A 20228-nucleotide genomic window follows, 5' to 3' on the forward strand; every position below is an offset into this window, starting at 1 on the left:
TCGCGCCCTGCTCGCTTCGTTTTATATTGTCTTATATGTTCCAACCTAACCTAACCAATTAAATTACAAAAACCTAATCTATCTTAATACTAAAGTTGCCTCTCTATATTTCCAGTCGCTCACTTAGTAATGTAGTCGCTCACTTAGTAATGTAGTCGCGCAAGTTATTAAAACAGTATGTCATTATCAGTCGCTAAGTTTTTTTTTTATTTGATCGTTTTATAATTTCCCACTGTAAACAAAAACTTAGATTAATCGGATATGTGGAGTTTTTGAAACTGCACTGCGTCAAAACATTTATAATATCCAACGAATATTATAAAGGCGAAAGTTTGTGAGTATGGATGGATGTTTGTGCCTTATATTAATCTGATTTGAATGAAACTTTACAGTATTACAGTCTATAAGTACACCAGTATAACCTGGAGAATACAATTCATAAAGATATGGCTATACTATACTTAGTTGTCAGAGCTATATTGATGTACCTACCATACGATGATACGTAAATTTTATATGAATGGATTAATAGTAATTAATTAGATACATTTTCGGTACGCATATTGTAAATAGATTAACTTTTTCTTTGACACTAAATAAATCGGACGGATAGTTTAAATTAAGGTGGTAGAACCCTATGTGGTTCGACTCCGGCGGCACCACCGCCACACCTAGTTCTGCCTCATAACAGCATCGCTGTGTTCTGGTTCGAAAAGTGTGGTAAGGGAAACATGGTTTTTCGAGGCGTTCCAGCTTAATCCAGTTTAGTCCAGGTGTAACGGCGCATCTGTGGCCGACCTCAGGTAGGAATATGTAATCCTATCTGGGTTTGATTGCAGATGTCCATGGACGGCTGTAGCCACTTACTACAGGTGGACTGCATGCTCGTCTGCTACTCATATGTTATTAAAAAAAAACTTATCTGAGACGTTCCAGTTTAGTCCTCAGGGAGCGGCGCTTCTGTGGCCGTGCTCTGTTAATTACAGATGTCCATGGGCGGCAGTAGCCACTTACCATCATATGGACTGTATGCTCGTCGGCTACTCCTATATTATAAAACAAAGAAAAACTTGAAACAAAACGCTTTTAAAATACACCGGTGAAACCTCGGTGAAACGCTGCCACGTTAGCATTTTCATATTTTTGATTGACATCATTATGTCATAAATGTCTGCATTCATCATGACGTTTTTTTTATTCTGCCATTATTTAAACAAAAATAATCCAAGTCATACAGCCATCAATGTTACAATAAATTTAAATTTGATAAAAAAGTGTTTTTTTTTGTGTACATAACCTTATTTCAATCGTGTTGGTCCAATCTAGACATGACCTTAAGTAACTATGTTAAGTTTCAAATTTATAAGCCCTGTAGTTTTTTCAAAAAAGGGATGGAAAGCTTGCAAGATTTTTGAATTATAGAGGACTCGCTTCGCTCGCCCTAATAAGTTATTGGATAAAGTAGTTAGTCGCTTAAAATAGTTGGACAAAACAATTTAAATTTATACTCAATTTTGTACGTATCTGTCGAAATCGTGAATATCTTTCCAAATGATTTGGAAGTTCATGCTAAATATCTTCACTCATTAAATAATAAAAAACTTTTTTATCTTTGACGATTAGATCACTTCAACTATGCTTGTTACAAAGCTTAAACTTTGCAAACACTTACCGAAATGTTGATAGTAGCGTTCTTGCAGCGGGGTCGTCCTACGGCAATGAAAGTGTAGAGATGTCGCCATCGCTGAAAAACAACGCTTCGATAGATTCGAAATTTCTAAATTCCCAATACTTGAGGACTGCTACTTCAAAAATGTTGGCAGTGGCGGTGATTGGCTGAATCTGGAGAAATTCGGACTAAGATTGTATGTGCCTGAAGGAGTGGTTGATAAGGGAGAAGAACTATTCTCGGTTGAGGTCACAGATGAGGAATGGAATCGTCCGTTATTGCAAGAAGGTAATGCATACAATATTTTCGTCTTCGAGCTTCGATAACTAATATACAATATGAATACCAAAATACATGATGGACCTACAAGACAAAAGGTTAAACCGATTATAAAAGTAAATTGCGCGTGAAAGGGCTTGTCAATGTAGATAATTGTTTAAATACATACGCATTGTGTGACATAGCTCTAACATAAATAATTAATTCTACCAAATTCAAACTAATTAATATTACTATGTAATCTCTTTGATAACTATTCATTACACACAAATATGACGCATTTCGCCTTCCGAAGCGATCGAGATTGCTGATTTATTTATTTATTCATTTAGTTGGCAATTTAAAAAAAAAAAAAAAAATTTTTACTCCTAATTTATCACCTTACTGTAAAAATTGAAACACTGATATATATTACATAATAATTACCTATTACTGCATAAAGCAAGAATGGACTTCTGTTTTGTGGTTAAATACGTTTCATAACTCAAGAAATAATAATCATTTTTTGTAGTTAAGTAAATATATCTCTAATTTTGTCCTAATGTTTTCCAATTAGCTTGAACCAATTTTTAGAGTCAATTCCATTTAAACTTAAGTGCCCACATCAGCTGTTCGCTTCCCATGAATGTTTGTAAAACGGTAATGCAATAGTGGTCTGTATTTATCTTTCACAGGTGACACAACTAAGCCCGGTCGTGAGGTGTGGTCCGAAAAAATTCAGAACCGAAAGGTCAGGCCCCACTGTAGTGACGATTATACAGCGCTGACTATCCCATGCTGGACTCTCCTCCAGAGTATGCTGCGCCGTGTCCTCGTCGCAACTACAATGGTGGCACGGGGTGGTTGGCTGCCTTCTGGCTATGCGGCACAGGTACTTCCCGAAACACTATTAACCCTAGAGCACCTGCACCAGCCGGAAGGTCAGCGATCCATGTCGTCTGTCCAATCAGTCTTCTAGCACCGGACGGACAGGCTCCACAGTCCTGAGGCCAGCCGTGGGTTCAGCCTCTTCTTCTATTTTGCAGTCATGGACTGTAGAGCATGGAATTTCCGCTCTGCTTCCTCTTGTGGCGTGAGGTGTTCATCCCGGAACCGGAGGTCTGCGCGCCAGCGATACAATGCAGCACAGACCTCCGCCTCCAGATCCCAGGGAGGACACCCAGCCATTAAGCACGCTGCCTCAAAGGAGATGGTATCCACGGTATCCACGGATGACCCCGACGGCCACCACCCTGTGTGGTCAGACCCTTTCATGCAAAAACAGCCTTAACTTTATTTCTTCAACTTTAAATAGTAAGTGTGGCACCTTTTTGAAATCTCTATTGAAGACATATTTCTGGGCAATGTGCACTTATAGTTCTGTACATTTTTTTTTTCACCGAATGGTCAAAGTTGAAGAAAAAATTATAAATAATTTAAAACCTAAAAATAGCCCTATTTTTTTCATGGTTCCTTAATATCTTCAATATGGTAGGCCCACTATCTCATAATTTAACAGAAAAAATAAACACTGCATCGTCAAATTTGTACACGCAGTTAACGAAACGAAAGAAGATGAAGAGGCCTGAATTTTTAAAAAAATATAAAACAATCGATAGTGCAAAAACGGTGACACTTTTACTAAGGTAATTTTTATTTCTCTGACAAACCGACTGACAACATAGTTCAGGGTCTGAGAGGTCAGATCCTGACCTATGGTTTCCCCAAGTTTGTCGTGGTACTTACGGGACACCCTGTACATATATATAAATATATCTCTGTAAATAAATAAACAAATAGCTTCAAAAAATAAAATATAAAGTAAATTACTTTGACTCTTACCCGCCAGTAATTTGGAAAGAAATCAAGTATGTTGGTAACAAAAACTTATTCGATAGTGAAATGAATTATACAACTATATACATTGATATATATAATTTCGTTTGCAAATTAATTGAATTTGTGTCATTGATTTATTCATTATTTTAATTTAAAAGTAAAATTTTCCCAACGCATGAAAGACTGGTTTTACGTTGAATTTAAACAAATTGATTTATTTTTATTAGCAATTGAACATTGATCTTTTTTTTTCAAAATATATTTTGTATTGTATTAACGTAATTTAGGTTATGTAAGTATGAGTTAGGCTTCAAAATTAAACCAGTTTGTATTGAGCTTTATTATTAAACTTAATTAATAAAAGAAGTGCTTATCACTTCGTTTTAACATAGTAAAAAATATAATCAATTTTATTCGCTCTTTGAATGACGTCACGGAGCGTGTTTTGTGTTGATAACTATATGCACATAAAGTTATTACTTAAAGTTTTCAGGTTGAATTGCTATTTACATAATAGGAAAGGCTAAATAACCACTTTATAGATATTTCCTAGAGTAATTGTGCAAAAACACTACTATATATACTATATAGTGTTTTTTTCTGTTTCAAAAGTTGCAAAAATATGGAAAAAGTGGTGTAAGATTATAGGAAACAGATAAAGTATCTACAAAATCGCATTAACATTTGCATTTACTGTGACAAACAATAATTTTCATTTCAAACAATTAATTGCTTTGACAAAACTACTTTCAATCATTGTTCTTGATTATTCCTAAAAATACTAAGTATATAGAAAAATCGGACTAGGTAATAAAAAACACTCAAGAATCTAAATAAAAACATTTTTTCTCTCAAACTGTATGAATGTCGATCCCGATAAACATCGTAACACACTGTGTGACGTCATGTTTCGATTCGACCAATGGCAATGTTTTGGAAATTTGAATGTCGCTCGCATAATTTACGATTTTCGATTAAAGTTTTTATCAATTTAATACGAAATAAATAAACAATAATTGTTTAGATGTCATTTCAGGACCATCAAGTACCAAAGAAAAAAATAATAAGAAAATCTTAATTACATGCATATTCCCTATTGAACGAAATTTGTTTCAAAAACATAATTCTTATAATTTTAGTACGAACCAAATAGATACTGTATGTAATGTTTGATTAAGGAATATAAAACGATTTTAGTAGTCAGTTTAAATTTTTGAAATAAATATTTTAAAAAGGGTTGTTTTTTTTTCCTATACATCTTGTCCATATTAGTCCATTGACATGTTACATTTACGATTGTCAGAGGATGAATTTTATTTATTGGTGTTCAAAGGATGGATTAGTGTAAAGCTAAATCCTCATTTAATTGACTAGAAGCAATTATAACAGAAAATTTATTTACATTATTGTTCTTCAGTTCATTATTTTTGGACAAAAAGTTATAGAAGCAAAAGCAAAGCAAACGTAGATAATTTGCTAGGTAGCAAATTTTCTACAACTTGCTGCTTAAATTGATAAGTAGCAGTTTGAAACCATAATTGTTCTTACAAATATTCTGTGCGACGAATAGTTTGTCTGATAGCGCATGAAAACGATTCGCGCCCCTTTTCATGTTGGCGACCGAGGGACAATAGTTGCGAACTTGCGACCCCCAAAATTAGATTTAACTAACCCGACCTTTACGTCTAAGAAATAAAATTACGTATTCTGACTATTACTAATTCTAAACGGTGACGATGAAGGCAGTTAAATTATTCTAAAATTCAATTCGTTCTATTACGAGTATATAAGTTGACATTTTAAATGAAATAAAGTCATTTCATTTCCTACTATCCAATGTAAAATGCTCATATTGTGTTTTGAATTAGGTATAAAATAGGAAATATTTTTTTGCTTATGTGGTTTTAAAGATATAAATTAGGCGATAAAGACGAAAATCCATCGAATTACTTTCTTATCGTTATCAAAATAAAATTGGTGAGTAGATTTTTGTCAAATTAAATATATGTAAATTAAACAGTGTTAGAGCTAGTAAAGGGAACAGGGAGATATCCCCGCGACATCGATTACCATGAGTACATCCTCCAACGCTCCTTTATTTTCATAAAAAAGTGTAGATTGATATACCCTGTGTATTTGGTAATTGCTTGGAGCTTTTAATGTTGGAGGGTAAAAACTGTGAATTTTGTCGACAAATCATTAGTTATTTTTTTTATATTTCTCCAACCATTTTTAAGTGGAAGTCATTTTAATTTCTGTGTTATCATCTCTCGAAGCGGGAGTATGAGTTTTAATTTAGTTTATTTGACAGCTAAACAATAACACGACGTTAAATTTATAACCAAAATATTTCAATAAGTGCATAAAAATAATTGAAAAAATACATACATTTTCTTTAAAGTCAAGGTCATTGTGTAAATATCACAGAATATGCGTTAAAGATTAAGCACCGAAACTGTAGCTCTAAGTAAGGTAGATTAAAAATTATGGTACTTTGAATATAACCTTCGAAAATTTTCTCCTATTCCGGCAATAGGGGAAATGCAAATCGGATACCATCTAAGTTATATTATAAAGTTGAAGAAAAACGAGAAATAATTAATAATTTGTCGAAAGGATTACCCGTACTACACACCATTAAAGGCCATTACCATAATTAACACTAATGTCCAAATATCGGTATATTTGATATTTCTTTAAAATAATAAATAAATTTGAAAACTACAATTTTTTATAACTGATCAATCTCTTAGAAAGGTTATAGTTATAATATTTCCCGTTTCATGTATCTTTACAGCTCTTTCACTTGGCGTCAAAATCTCGAGGCTTTAAAAATATAGTGTTCCAGATTGGTTATTAAAAAATGGAGCCCCAAAGTACAACTGAAACTGAAACATTGATGGACCCAGTAGATCCACAAGCTTCAAGAAAATACGAAATTGTTTATCCATCCGTTTTCACAATTTTATACATCCATGCCGCGTCGCTTTACGGGTTGTATTTTTGTTTCACTAGTGCGATGTGGTCAACGATATTCTTTAGTAAGTTTGTTTATATAGTTAACTAGCTGAGCCGGCAAACTTTGTACTGCTTCAAAATCTATTTATCAAATATATTTCATATAAAATATAGCCTATGTTACTCGTAGATAATGTAGCTTTCGCATGGTGAAAGAATTTTTAAAATCGGTCCAGTAGTTTTTGAGCCTATTCATTACAATCAAACAAACAAACAAAGTTTTCCTTTATTAGTACAGATGTAATATTACACTGTTATGCAGCCAGCCTAATAATTAGGTGTACGAGGTGGAATGCTACTTTTTAATGCTAAATGGGACTAATTCTTTTTGCAGATTGGTTTCTATTTATGTTAGGCATGACAGGAATAACTGCAGGTGCGCATCGCCTCTGGACGCACCGAGCATATAAAGCGAAGCTGCCACTGCAGATTATTCTAATGCTCATGAACTCGATTGCCTTCCAGTACTCCGCTATCAACTGGATTAGGGATCATAGGATGCACCATAGGTTTGTTGGTATTTACATTATATGTTTATTATATAATGTTGCAATTGATTTATTTTGTGACAAAATATGACTTTTAAATAGTATTTTTTATTCAACTGAAATATGGAAGCGAATGTACTATCCAAATATTAGTAAATAGGCTCATAGACAATTTTTTTTGTTCATGAGGGGTTTTTTAACTTTAAAAGTTATCCGAAACCGTGGGAGCGACCCCTATGAGGCCCTGACCTGGGGGGAGCAATTTCCGCTCCTCCTGCACATCTAGTGTATACAGCGGTATATGACCACACATACCGCTGTCCTTCCCGGGGTTACTCGCTGGACGATTCTAGGCTCATATACACGTATCCGACCCTAGGATACCCTAGGATACGAACATGCTACGCATCATATTCCTAGGACTGTCGTTCAACTTTGCGTCAGTTACAGATTACCTTATTATACCAACCAGAACACAGCAGGCAAAACCATTGCTGGTAGAAGATAGAACTAAGCGTGATTTCGGTGCTGTCGCAGAGGAATTACGAGTGCGAAGGGTTTTTAACCTCAAATCCTTTTGTTGACCAGGTTTAGCGATACGGATGCAGATCCTCATAATGCAAGCCGAGGCTTTTTCTTTTCACATATAGGCTGGCTTATGGTAAGGAAACACCCTGAACTACGCAAGCGGAGCAAATTAATTGATATGAGTGATATCTATGCGAACCCCGTACTCGTGTTTCAGCAAAAGTAAGTTACTCTCTGAAAAATATTAGTAAATTACTTAATGTTAAAAAAAATATAGTGACGATTTAATCAAACATGTTTAAGTATATTTGGTTACCAACCCATATCTGCATGATACTACGTTAGAGAAAAGTAATGGTTTTATAATATTGATGGTAAGTATTTTCAGATGACATTACTTTTTTGTACATTTGATGCAGCAAACAAGCATGCAATGCACCTGATGGTAAGTAGTTAATTTCATCAGTGGACATCTGTGTCCAACAGCATATAAAACATGGGATTTTACTTGAAGTCGATCGTAGATAAGTTCTGCTGAGGTCGAAGACTGTCGATAGTCTCCTCAATGCACATTGGTTCTACAACTTTTAATTATTAAAGTATATTATAAATATAACAAAAAGGGTAAGTTTTTATAAGTCTCAACAATAAAATCAATTTGAATACCGTTTTAATACCGTTAAACTATTTTAACAAAATAAAAAAAAATATTTACAAACGTGTTTTGTCTATTCACGAGTTCGCATAAATTTAATTGTTTATTCCCTAAATCTGTTTTTCTTTTTCCTTCCAGGTATGCTGTACCATTTATGGGCAGTATGTGCTTTTTGCTGCCGACTCTCATACCCGTATATTATTGGGGTGAGAGCCTCAACATTGCGTTGCACGTCGCCGTGTTACGTTACACAATAAACGTCCATGCTTCTCTTTCAGTTAACAGTTTCGCACATCTCTTCGGAGCTAAACCTTACGATGTAAACATCAATCCTGTCCAAAATCCTATTGTATCTATTGCGTCTTTAGGCGAGGGTTTCCACAACTATCATCACGTTTATCCTTGGGACTATAGAACAGCGGAATTGGGGAATAATTGGCTTAATTTTAGCACAAAGTTCATCGACTTCTTCGCGTTGATTGGATGGGCTTATGATCTGAAGACAGTGCCAAGTGATGTTGTGAAAGCACGCGCCGCGCGTTGTGGTGACGGCACCAATGAATGGGGCTGGTAGGATCCTACGTGGTTCGGTGAAGGCATCGTCATAACTCCGTCTGCTTTATATAGTTTGGCCGAAGAGGTTAAATATGGATACTTATATGGGTGGGTACTTACAGAGTTATAAAGCGGATAAGCTCAAAATTTGAAAACAACACATCATATTGATACCATCTCGGATTGATTGACGTTTGACACAATGTGTTTCAAAACAACGTGTTATAGTCAGCGCTAAACTGCTAGTCCGCTCTGAAGTTGTTGCGCGCAGGTTAAGCATATACTCCGTAACTTAACGTCTTCATCCCGCTAATATCTGCAATTTGCTATTGCGACGCGACTCGTTTTCATATTTGGAGCGGACTAGCAGTTTGGCTCGGACCATACCGGTAAACCGTGAATGATACTTTTCCTGTCATATCCTGTGTATTGCTGCAATATATGTAGTGGAATTTCTTTATATTTAAATTCTCTTTGTGTCTTTATATTTAAATTCTCTTTGTGTTTTAAATTGAAATATGTGGAAAATAGATATGATCTAAATGATGATGCATTTGATACTTGGTAACTTATCCGTAACTGACATCTACAAGGGCTTTAATACTTTGTATAAGGGAATAATTTGTGGTGGTTTTTATGTGTAAAAAGCTATGTTGGATCACATTAACATATATTGTGTGCAATTTAAAACAAATATATTTACACGTAGCAATGTCTTTTTTGTCGATTAAATGCATTATATGTATCTTATTTTCTGACTGTCCTGTAATTTCATCACAGAAAAAGAACATCCCTTGACTGAGAAAAAATGCAAAAATGTTCAATAGGTCGTAAAAGTGTATGTCATCTTATTCCAGCATCACAAATCAGGGTTAACAGAAAGGGCAACAAACAAAGCTATCAATTCCGGGTAAGGGTTTCATCAACGTGTTTATGACTCATTACTACAATATTACTCGGAATTGGAATTAATAAAGGAACGGAAAATAACATCCTTGCAATACTTATGTATCCACTGTACCCAGTGCTTGAGAATGTAGAAAATTTAGTCCAAAAATTAAAGTAAGATTTTTTGGGGTACAAAATATCACAGTGGAATGAAATAATTGATAGGAGTCAAGTATGTAATTATTTTTATATAACATTTACACAAAGAATTTCCGAATTTCAATCTCGACGAAAACAAATATTGTTATTAATCAGGATTTATCAGTCGTTAATCATTTTAAACACTAGTCACTACCCTCGTAATCCGAACGTTGGAGAGTATTATCACACATTTTTGCTTAATTTTGCCAGCTTTGTTATAACATTTCAAAAATTACTTGCAAGAAATAGAATTTTAAAACAGCTGGGTTGATTATTCTTTACGGACACTAACAAAAACGTGACTGACTAAGATAGGTGTTGAACGCGACTCCACTTATCTGCCCGGTAACAGCACAGCAATGTAAAACGTTGCTATGTTCCGGTTTGAAGGCTGTATTAAGAAAGACATATTCCGAGGCGCTCTACGAGTATATTAATTAGGGCGAGCGAAGCGAGTCCTCTATAATTCGAAAATCTTGCAAGCTTTCCATCCCTTTTTTGAAAAAACTACAGGGCTTATAAATTTGAAACTTAACATAGTTACTTAAGGTCATGTCTAGATTGGACCAACACGATTGAAATAAGGTTTTGTACACAAAAAAAAACACTTTTTTATCAAATTTAAATTTAGTGTAACATTGATGGCTGTATGACTTGGATTTTTTTTTTTAAATAATGGCAGAATAAAAAGAAAATGTCATGTTGAATATGAATTATGACATAATTATGTCAATCAAAAATATGAAAATGCTAACGTGGCAGCGTTTCACCGAGGTTTCACCGGTGTATTTTAAAAGCGTTTTGTTTCAAGTTTTTCTTGGTTTTATAATATAGGAGTAGCCGACGAGCATACAGTCCATATGATGGTAAGTGGCTACTGCCGCCCATGGACATCTGTAATTAACAGAGGTCGGCCACAGAAGCGCCGCTCTCCTGAGGACTAAACTGGAACGTCTCATATAAGTTTTTTTTAATAATATATGAGTAGCAGACGAGCATGCAGTCCACCTGTAGTAAGTGGCTGCAGCCGTCCATGGACATCTGCAATCAAACCCAGAGAGGATTACATATTCCTACCTGAGGTCGGCCACAGATGCGCCGTTACCCCTGGACTAAACTGGACTAAGCTGGAACGCCTCGAAAAACCATGTATCCCTTACCACACTTTTCGAACCAGAACACAGCGCTGCTGTTATGAGGCAGAACCAGGTGTGGCGGTGGTGCCGCCGGAGTCGAACCACATAGGGTTCTACCACCTTAATTTAAACTATCCGTCCGATTTATTTAGTGTCAAAGAAAAAGTTAATGTATTTACAATATGCGTACCGAAAATGTATCTAATTAATTACTATTAATCCATTCATATAAAATTTACGTATCATCGTATGGTAGGTACATCAATATAGCTCTGACAACTAAGTATAGTATAGCCATATCTTTATGAATTGTATTCTCCAGGTTATACTGGTGTACTTATAGACTGTAATACTGTAAAGTTTCATTCAAATCAGATTAATATGTGGGAGAATGCTTCATTTCATATATAAATATTCCGTTTTTAAAATCACATGATATTAATTTCGAACTACCGCTCCGTATTAACAATTGGCTACCTGTATCATGGTATAAAAAAGGGGCGCGCAACTGTCAACAGATCAGAAGTTGTCCAATAGTGGGCACGGCACGGTGGTGCTCTGAACTGTTTGGTGTTTTGCTTGGGTGTTATTGTTACTATGGTGGCATTAACGCTTATTCATTTAATTATTTTAACTATATTTTTATAAATATTGGTTAAATTAGTTGAATCGAAATACCATTGTAGATCTACCTACCGGCGCGCCCACAAATATAAGGCACAAACATCCATCCATACTCACAAACTTTCGCCTTTATAATATTCGTTGGATATTATAAATGTTTTGACGCAGTGCAGTTTCAAAAACTCCACATATCCGATTAATCTAAGTTTTTGTTTACAGTGGGAAATTATAAAACGATCAAATAAAAAAGAAACTTAGCGACTGATAATGACATACTGTTTTAATAACTTGCGCGACTACATTACTAAGTGAGCGACTGGAAATATAGAGAGGCAACTTTAGTATTAAGATAGATTAGATTTTTGTAATTGAATTGGTTAGGTTAGGTTGGAACATATAAGACAATATAAAACGAAGCGAGCAGGGCGCGACAGCGCCCAGCGAGCGGGTGGGCCCAATCTGTATGAATTCAGACCTTACCTTTATTCATGATCAATGACATGAGCACACAATATTCTACTTATTATAGTATTTTTCAAAGTGATTTTTGTATTCGAAATACTTCATTTAAAATAAAATGCTGCTCAGTATTAAAAAAAAACATTTGCTAAATATTGAATAAAACGCAGGACGTAATGTTTACACTTAGAAAAATATTAGATCGCTCAAATCAGTTCTGTTGATTTCTCGTCACTCGCAGCCAGTTGCTCCCTTAGTAATACTATAACCAAAATTCATTATATTTGTCATTCAAAACTTTTATTTGCAGTCACTCGTTTAAATACTACCCGTTTAGAATCCATCCGCAAATTTCATTTCCATTGTCAAAAAATACTTTGTTTGTGACAAAAAGCCCAGTGACAAATTTACAATTTAGCGACTATCACATTGTGTTTTACGGAAATTCGTTCCTGTTTTGTATAGAATTGGTTATGTTAGGTAGAAATATAAAAGAAAATACAAAACTAATTGAGCAGGCCACACACATAATTCATTAATTTAATTCATAAATTTAATAGTTAATTTAACAATTGATAAAAATGTTATTTAATAGAATTAATTAGTAGCTCATTCGCAGCTTTACGGAATGTATCCCTCGGGGCTTTAGTAAATTAAAGAAGTCGTGGTGAATTCAACATTCACTGATAAATGACCCAAATCGACATGAAGAAATAGGTGAAAAACTGAAAGTGAAAAATGCGAAAACTAGGAATTGAATTATTTAACAAACTATTATTCGGAAAGAAACAAATGAGGTATCGTTGGAATGGTCTGAACGAGAGGAATCCGTAGACACCAAAAGGTCAAGACCCCAGATTAGATTATAATGTACTGCGTTTCAGACATCCACAATAGCTTATACCTATATATACTTAAAAAATATTTTTTGCAAATCAGACGCAATAATTTTATAAGTATGGCGGAGTTTAAATTCAAGAGTAAAAAGATACCAAGGATAAATCGCAAAAAAAAAATTACAATCCCAAAAAATGGATCTAATATAAGTTATCCACCACAAGCATTTAAAGTGGTTCTGGTTCTGGATCAAAGGTAGCTTTGCTCTTCATAGGTCTTCTGACGAAAGGTAGATTTAATAATTTATTGTTAATTAATAAGTGACCACATCATCTTTGATATAGGAGCTTAAACTGAATATACCATTCACGATACGCGAGCCCTTATAAAGCTGCGCTTTTTGCTAGTTACTTAAAGTTTTCAGGTTGAATTGCTATTTACATAATAGGAAAGGCTAAATAACCACTTTATAGATATTTCCTAGAGTAATTGTGCAAAAACACTACTATATATACTATATAGTGTTTTTTTTTCTGTTTCAAAAGTTGCAAATATACGGAAAAAGTGGTGTAAGATTATAGGAAACAGATAAAGTATCTACAAAATCGCATTAACATTTGCATTTACTGTGACAAACAATAATTTTCATTTCAAACAATTAATTGCTTTGACAAAACTACTTTCAATCATTGTTCTTGATTTTTCCTAAAAATACTAAGTATATAGAAAAATCGGACTAGGTAATAAAAAACACTCAAGAATCTAAATAAAAACATTTTTTCTCTCAAACTGTATGAATGTCGACCCTGATAAACATCGTAACACACTGTGTGATGTCATGTTTCGATTCGACTTATGGCAATGTTTTAGAAATTTGAATGTCGCTCGCATAATTTACGATTTTCGATTAAAGTTTTTATCAATTTAATACGAAATAAATAAACAATAATTGTTTAGATTTCATTTCAGGACCATCAAGAACCGAAGAAAAAAATAATAAGAAAATCTTAATTACATGCATATTCCCTATTGAACGAAATTTGTTTCAAAAACATAAGTCTTATAATTTTAGTTACGAACCAAATAGATACTGTATGTAATGTTTGATTAAGGAATATAAAACGATTTTAGTAGTCAGTTTAAATTTTTGAAATAAATATTTTAAAAAGGGCTGTTTTTTTTCCTATACATCTTGTCCATATTAGTCCATTGACATGTTACATTTACGATTGTCAGAGGATGAATTTTATTTATTGGGGTTCAAAGGATGGATTAGTGTAAAGCTAAATCCTCATTTAATTGACTAGAAGCAATTATAACAGAAAATTTATTTACATTATTGTTCTTCAGTTCATTATTTTTGGACAAAAAGTTATAGAAGCAAAAGCAAAGCAAACGTAGATAATTTGCTAGGTAGAAAATTGTCTACAACTTCCTGCTTAAATTGATAAGTAGCAGTTTGGGACCATAATTGTTCTTACAAATTTTCTGTGCGACGAATAGTTTGTCTGATAGCGCAAGAAAACGATTCGAGCCCCTTTTCAAGTTGGCGACCGAGGGACAATAGTTGCGAACTTGCGACCCCCCAAAATTAGATTTAACGAAACTAACCCAACCTTTACGTCTAAGAAATAAAATTGCGTACTCTGACTATTACTAATTCTAAACGGTGACGATGAAGACAGTTAAATTATTCTAAAATTCAATTCGTTCTATTACGAGTATATAAGTTGACATTTTAAATGAAATAAAGTCATTTCATTTCCTACTATCCAATGTAAAATGTGTTTGAATTCATATTGTGTTTTGAATTAGGTATAAAATAGGAAATATTTTTTTGCTTATGTGGTTTTAAAGATATAAATTAGGCGATAAAGACGAAAATCCATCGAATTACTTTCTTATCGTTATCAAAATAAAATTGGTGAGTAGATTTTTGTCAAATAAAATATATGTAAATTAAACAGTGTTAGAGCTAGTGAAGGGAACAGGGAGATATCCCCGCGACATCGATTACCATGAGTACATCCTCCAACGCTCCTTTATTTTCATAAAAAAGTGTAGATTGATATACCCTGTGTATTTGGTAATTGCTTGGAGCTTTTAATGTTGGAGGGTAAAAACTGTGAATTTTGTCGACAAATCATTAGTTATTTTTTTTATATTTCTTCAACCATTTTTAAGTGGAAGTCATTTTAATTTCTGTGTTATCATCTCTCGAAGCGGGAGTATGAGTTTTAATTTAGTTTGTTTGACAGCTAAACAATAACACGACGTTAAATTTATAACCAAAATATTTCAATAAGTGCATAAAAATAATTGAAAAAATACATACATTTTCTTTAAAGTCAAGGTCATTGTGTAAATATCACAGAATATGCGTTAAGATTAAGCACCGAAACTGTAGCTCTAAGTAAGGTAGGTTAAAAATTATGGTACTTTGAATATAACCTTCGAAAATTTTCTCCTATTCCGGCAATAGGGGAAATGCAAATCGGATACCATCTAAGTTAAATTATAAAGTTGAAAAAACGAGAAATAATTAATAGTTTGTCGAAAGGATTACCCGTACTACACACCATTAAAGGCCATTACCATAAATAACACTAATGTCCAAATATCGGTATATTTGATATTTCTTTAAAATAATAAATAAATATTAAAACTACATTTTTTTATAACTGATCAATCTCTTAGAAAGGTTAATGTTATAATATTTCCCGTTTCATGTATCTTTACAGCTCTTTCACTTGGCGTCAAAATCTCGAGGCTTTAAAAATATAGTGTTCCAGATTGGTTATTAAAAAATGGAGCCCCAAAGTACAACTGAAACTGAAACATTGATGGACCAAGTAGATCCACAAGCTGCAAGAAAATACGAAATTGTTTATCCATCCGTTTTCACATTTTTATACATCCATGCCGCGTCGCTTTACGGGTTGTATCTTTGTTTCACTAGTGCGATGTGGTCAACGATATTCTTTAGTAAGTTTGTTTATATAGTTAACTAGCTGAGCCGGCAAACTTTGTACTGCCTCTAATCTATTTATCAAATATATTTCATATAAAATATAGCCTATGTTACTCGTGGATAATGTAGCTTTCGCATGGTGAAAGAATTTTTAAAATCGGTCCAGTAGTTTTTGAGCCTATTCATTACAATCAAACAAACAAACAAAGTTTTCCTTTATTAGTACAGATGTAATATTACACTGTTATGCAGCCAGCCTAATAATTAGGTGTACGAGGTGGAATGCTACTTTTTAATGCTAAATGGGACTAATTCTTTTTGCAGATTGGTTTCTATTTATGTTAGGCATGACAGGAATAACTGCAGGTGCGCATCGCCTCTGGACGCACCGAGCATATAAAGCGAAGCTGCCACTGCAGATTATTCTAATGCTCATGAACTCGATTGCCTTCCAGTACTCCGCTATCAACTGGATTAGGGATCATAGGATGCACCATAGGTTTGTTGGTATTTACATTATATGTTTATTATATAATGTTGCGATTGATTTATTTTGTGACAAAATATGACTTTTAAATCGTATTTTTTATTCAACTGAAATATGGAAGCGAATGTACTATTCAAATATTAGTAAATAACTAATATAATTAATATAACGGATAACTTTTAAAGTAAAAAAACCCCTCATGAACAAAAATTTTTTTGTTCATGAGGGGTTTTTTAACTTTAAAAGTTATCCGAAACCGTGGGAGCGACCCCTATGAGGCCCTGACCTGGGGGGAGCAATTTCCGCTTCTCCCACACATCTAGTGTATACAGCGGTATATGACCACACATACCGCTGTCCTTCCCGGGGTTACTCGCTGGACGATTCTAGGCTCATATACACGTATCCGACCCTAGGATACCCTAGGATACGAACATGCTACGCATCATATTCCTAGGACTGTCGTTCAACTTTGCGTCATTTACAGATTACCTTATTATACCAACCAGAACACAGCAGGCAAAACCATTGCTGGTAGAAGATAGAACTAAGCGTGATTTCGGTGCTGTCGCAGAGGAATTACGAGTGCGAAGGGTTTTTAATCTCAAATCCTTTTGTTGACCAGGTTTAGCGATACGGATGCAGATCCTCATAATGCAAGCCGAGGCTTTTTCTTTTCACATATAGGCTGGCTTATGGTAAAGAAACACCCTGAACTACGCAAGCGGAGCAAATTAATTGATATGAGTGATATCTATGCGAACCCCGTACTCGTGTTTCAGCAAAAGTAAGTTACTCTCTGAAAAATATTAGTAAATTACTTAATGTTAATTAAAAATATAGTGACGATTGAATCAAACATGTTTGAGTATATTTGGTTACCAATCCATATCTGCATGATACTACGTTAGAGAAAAGTAATGGTTTTATAATATTGATGGTAAGTATTTTCAGATGACATTACTTTTTTGTACATTTGATGCAGCAAACAAGCATGCAATGCACCTGATGGTAAGTAGTTAATTTCATCAGTGGACATCTGTGTCCAACTGCATATAAAACATGGAATTTTACTTGAAGTCGATCGTAGATACGTTCTGCTGAGGTCGAAGACTGTCGGTAGTCTCCTCAATGCACATTGGTTCTACAACTTTTAAATTAAAGTATATTATAAATATAACAAAAAGGGTAAGTTTTTATAAGTCTCAACAATAAAATCAATTTGAATACCGTTTTAATACCGTTAAACTATTTTAACAAAATAAAAAAAATGATTTACAAACGTGTTTTGTCTATTCACGAGTTCGCATAAATTTAATTGTTTATTCCCTAAATCTGTTTTTCTTTTTCCTTCCAGGTATGCTGTACCATTTATGGGCAGTATGTGCTTTTTGCTGCCGACTCTCATACCCGTATATTATTGGGGTGAGAGCCTCAACATTGCGTTGCACGTCGCCGTGTTACGTTACATAATAAACCTCCATGCTTCTCTTTCAGTTAACAGTTTCGCACATCTCTTCGGAGCTAAACCTTACGATGTAAACATCAATCCTGTCCAAAATCCTATTGTATCTATTGCGTCTTTAGGCGAGGGTTTCCACAACTATCATCACGTTTATCCTTGGGACTATAGAACAGCGGAATTGGGGAATAATTGGCTTAATTTTAGCACAAAGTTCATCGACTTCTTCGCGTTGATTGGATGGGCTTATGATCTGAAGACAGTGCCAAGTGATGTTGTGAAAGCACGCGCCGCGCGTTGTGGTGACGGCACCAATGAATGGGGCTGGTAGGATCCTACTTGGTTCGGTGAAGGCATCGTCATAACTCTGTCTGCTTTATATAGTTTAGCCGAAGAGGTTAAATATGGATACTTATATGGGTGGGTACTTACAGAGTTATAAAGCGGATAAGCTCAAAATTTGAAAACAACACATCATATTGATACCATCTCGGATTGATTGACGTTTGACACAATGTGTTTCAAAACAACGTGTTATAGTCAGCGCTAAACTGCTAGTCCGCTATGAAGTTGTTGCGCGCAGGTTAAGCATATACTCCGTAACTTAACGTCTTCATCCCGCTAATATCTGCAATTTGCTATTGCGACGCGACTCGTTTTCATATTTGGAGCGGACTAGCAGTTTGGCTCGGACCATACCGGTAAACCGTGAATGATACTTTTCCTGTCATATCCTGTGTATTGCTGCAATATATGTAGTGGAATTTCTTTATATTTAAATTCTCTTTGTGTCTTTATATTTAAATTCTCTTTGTGTTTTAAATTGAAATATGTGGAAAATAGATATGATCTAAATGATGATGCATTTGATACTTGGTAACTTATCCGTACTTGGTAACTTATCCGTAACTTGTATAAGGGAATAATTTGTGGTGGTTTTTATGTGTAAAAAGCTATGTTGGATCACATTAACATATATTGTGTGCAATTTAAAACAAATATATTTACACGTAGCAATGTCTTTTTTGTCGATTAAATGCATTATATGTATCTTATTTTCTGACTGTCCTGTAATTTCATCACAGAAAAAGAACATCCCTTGACTGAGAAAAAATGCAAAAATGTTCAATAGGTCGTAAAAGTGTATGTCATCTTATTCCAGCATCACAAATCAGGGTTAACAGAAAGGGCAACAAACAAAGCTATCAATTCCGGGTAAGGGTTTCATCAACGTGTTTATGACTCATTACTACAATATTACTCGGAATTGGAATTAATAAAGGAACGGAAAATAACATCCTTGCAATACTTATGTATCCACTGTACCCAGTGCTTGAGAATGTAGAAAATTTAGTCCAAAAATTAAAGTAAGATTTTTTGGGGTACAAAATATCACAGTGGAATGAAATAATTGATAGGAGTCAAGTATGTAATTATTTTTATATAACATTTACACAAAGAATTTCCGAATTTCAATCTCGACGAAAACAAATATTGTTATTAATCAGGATTTATCAGTCGTTAATCATTTTAAACACTAGTCACTACCCTCGTAATCCGAACGTTGGAGAGTATTATCACACATTTTTGCTTAATTTTGCCAGCTTTGTTATAACATTTCAAAAATTACTTGCAAGAAATAGAATTTTAAAACAGCTGGGTTGATTATTCTTTACGGACACTAACAAAAACGTGACTGACTAAGATAGGTGTTGAACGCGACTCCACTTATCTGCCCGGTAACAGCACAGCAATGTAAAACGTTGCTATGTTCCGGTTTGAAGGCTGTATTAAGAAAGACATATTCCGAGGCGCTCTACGAGTATATTAATTAGGGCGAGCGAAGCGAGTCCTCTATAATTCGAAAATCTTGCAAGCTTTCCATCCCTTTTTTGAAAAAACTACAGGGCTTATAAATTTGAAACTTAACATAGTTACTTAAGGTCATGTCTAGATTGGACCAACACGATTGAAATAAGGTTTTGTACACAAAAAAAAACACTTTTTTATCAAATTTAAATTTAGTGTAACATTGATGGCTGTATGACTTGGATTTTTTTTTTTAAATAATGGCAGAATAAAAAGAAAATGTCATGTTGAATATGAATTATGACATAATTATGTCAATCAAAAATATGAAAATGCTAACGTGG

At 34.2% G+C, this 20228-nt stretch overlaps 2 protein-coding genes across 2 annotated transcripts; both read left to right on the forward strand.

Moving 5' to 3' along the window:
* Window positions 1–2630: 2630 nt before the first annotated feature.
* Window positions 2631–9361, forward strand: LOC140750980 (acyl-CoA Delta(11) desaturase-like). The gene is made up of 6 exons (XM_073084755.1): window positions 2631–2819; window positions 2974–3241; window positions 6564–6807; window positions 7119–7293; window positions 7861–8022; window positions 8594–9361. The coding sequence occupies exons 3-6, from the start codon at window positions 6630–6632 to the stop codon at window positions 9027–9029; spliced, it is 951 nt and encodes a 316-aa protein (XP_072940856.1). The 5' UTR covers window positions 2631–2819; window positions 2974–3241; window positions 6564–6629; the 3' UTR covers window positions 9030–9361.
* Window positions 9362–15910: 6549 nt separating this feature from the next.
* On the forward strand, window positions 15911–18737 carry LOC140750639 (acyl-CoA Delta(11) desaturase-like). Its single transcript, XM_073084307.1, has 4 exons — window positions 15911–16140; window positions 16451–16625; window positions 17239–17400; window positions 17971–18737. Exons 1-4 carry the CDS (start codon window positions 15963–15965, stop codon window positions 18404–18406), a joined length of 951 nt encoding a protein of 316 aa, XP_072940408.1. The 5' UTR covers window positions 15911–15962; the 3' UTR covers window positions 18407–18737.
* The last annotated feature ends 1491 nt before the right edge of the window (window positions 18738–20228 follow it).

Source organism: Epargyreus clarus, unplaced genomic scaffold, assembly GCF_041222505.1.
Source record: "Epargyreus clarus isolate Ecla_fem2 unplaced genomic scaffold, WU_Ecla_fem_2.2 ptg000021l, whole genome shotgun sequence".
NCBI classification, from domain to species: Eukaryota; Metazoa; Arthropoda; class Insecta; order Lepidoptera; family Hesperiidae; genus Epargyreus; species Epargyreus clarus.

What these genes read in the sequence shown, in the direction of transcription:
- LOC140750980 (XM_073084755.1), top strand. Translation starts at nt 6,630, where the DNA reads ATGGAGCCCCAAAGTACAACTGAAACTGAAACATTGATGGACCCAGTA. An exon ending in GATCATAGGATGCACCATAG is followed by an intron (nt 7,294 to 7,860) that starts GTTTGTTGGTAT and finishes TTTGTTGACCAG; the next exon opens with GTTTAGCGATACGGATGCAG. An exon ending in GTACTCGTGTTTCAGCAAAA is followed by an intron (nt 8,023 to 8,593) that starts GTAAGTTACTCT and finishes TTTTCCTTCCAG; the next exon opens with GTATGCTGTACCATTTATGG.
- LOC140750639 (XM_073084307.1), top strand. Translation starts at nt 15,963, where the DNA reads ATGGAGCCCCAAAGTACAACTGAAACTGAAACATTGATGGACCAAGTA. An exon ending in GATCATAGGATGCACCATAG is followed by an intron (nt 16,626 to 17,238) that starts GTTTGTTGGTAT and finishes TTTGTTGACCAG; the next exon opens with GTTTAGCGATACGGATGCAG. An exon ending in GTACTCGTGTTTCAGCAAAA is followed by an intron (nt 17,401 to 17,970) that starts GTAAGTTACTCT and finishes TTTTCCTTCCAG; the next exon opens with GTATGCTGTACCATTTATGG.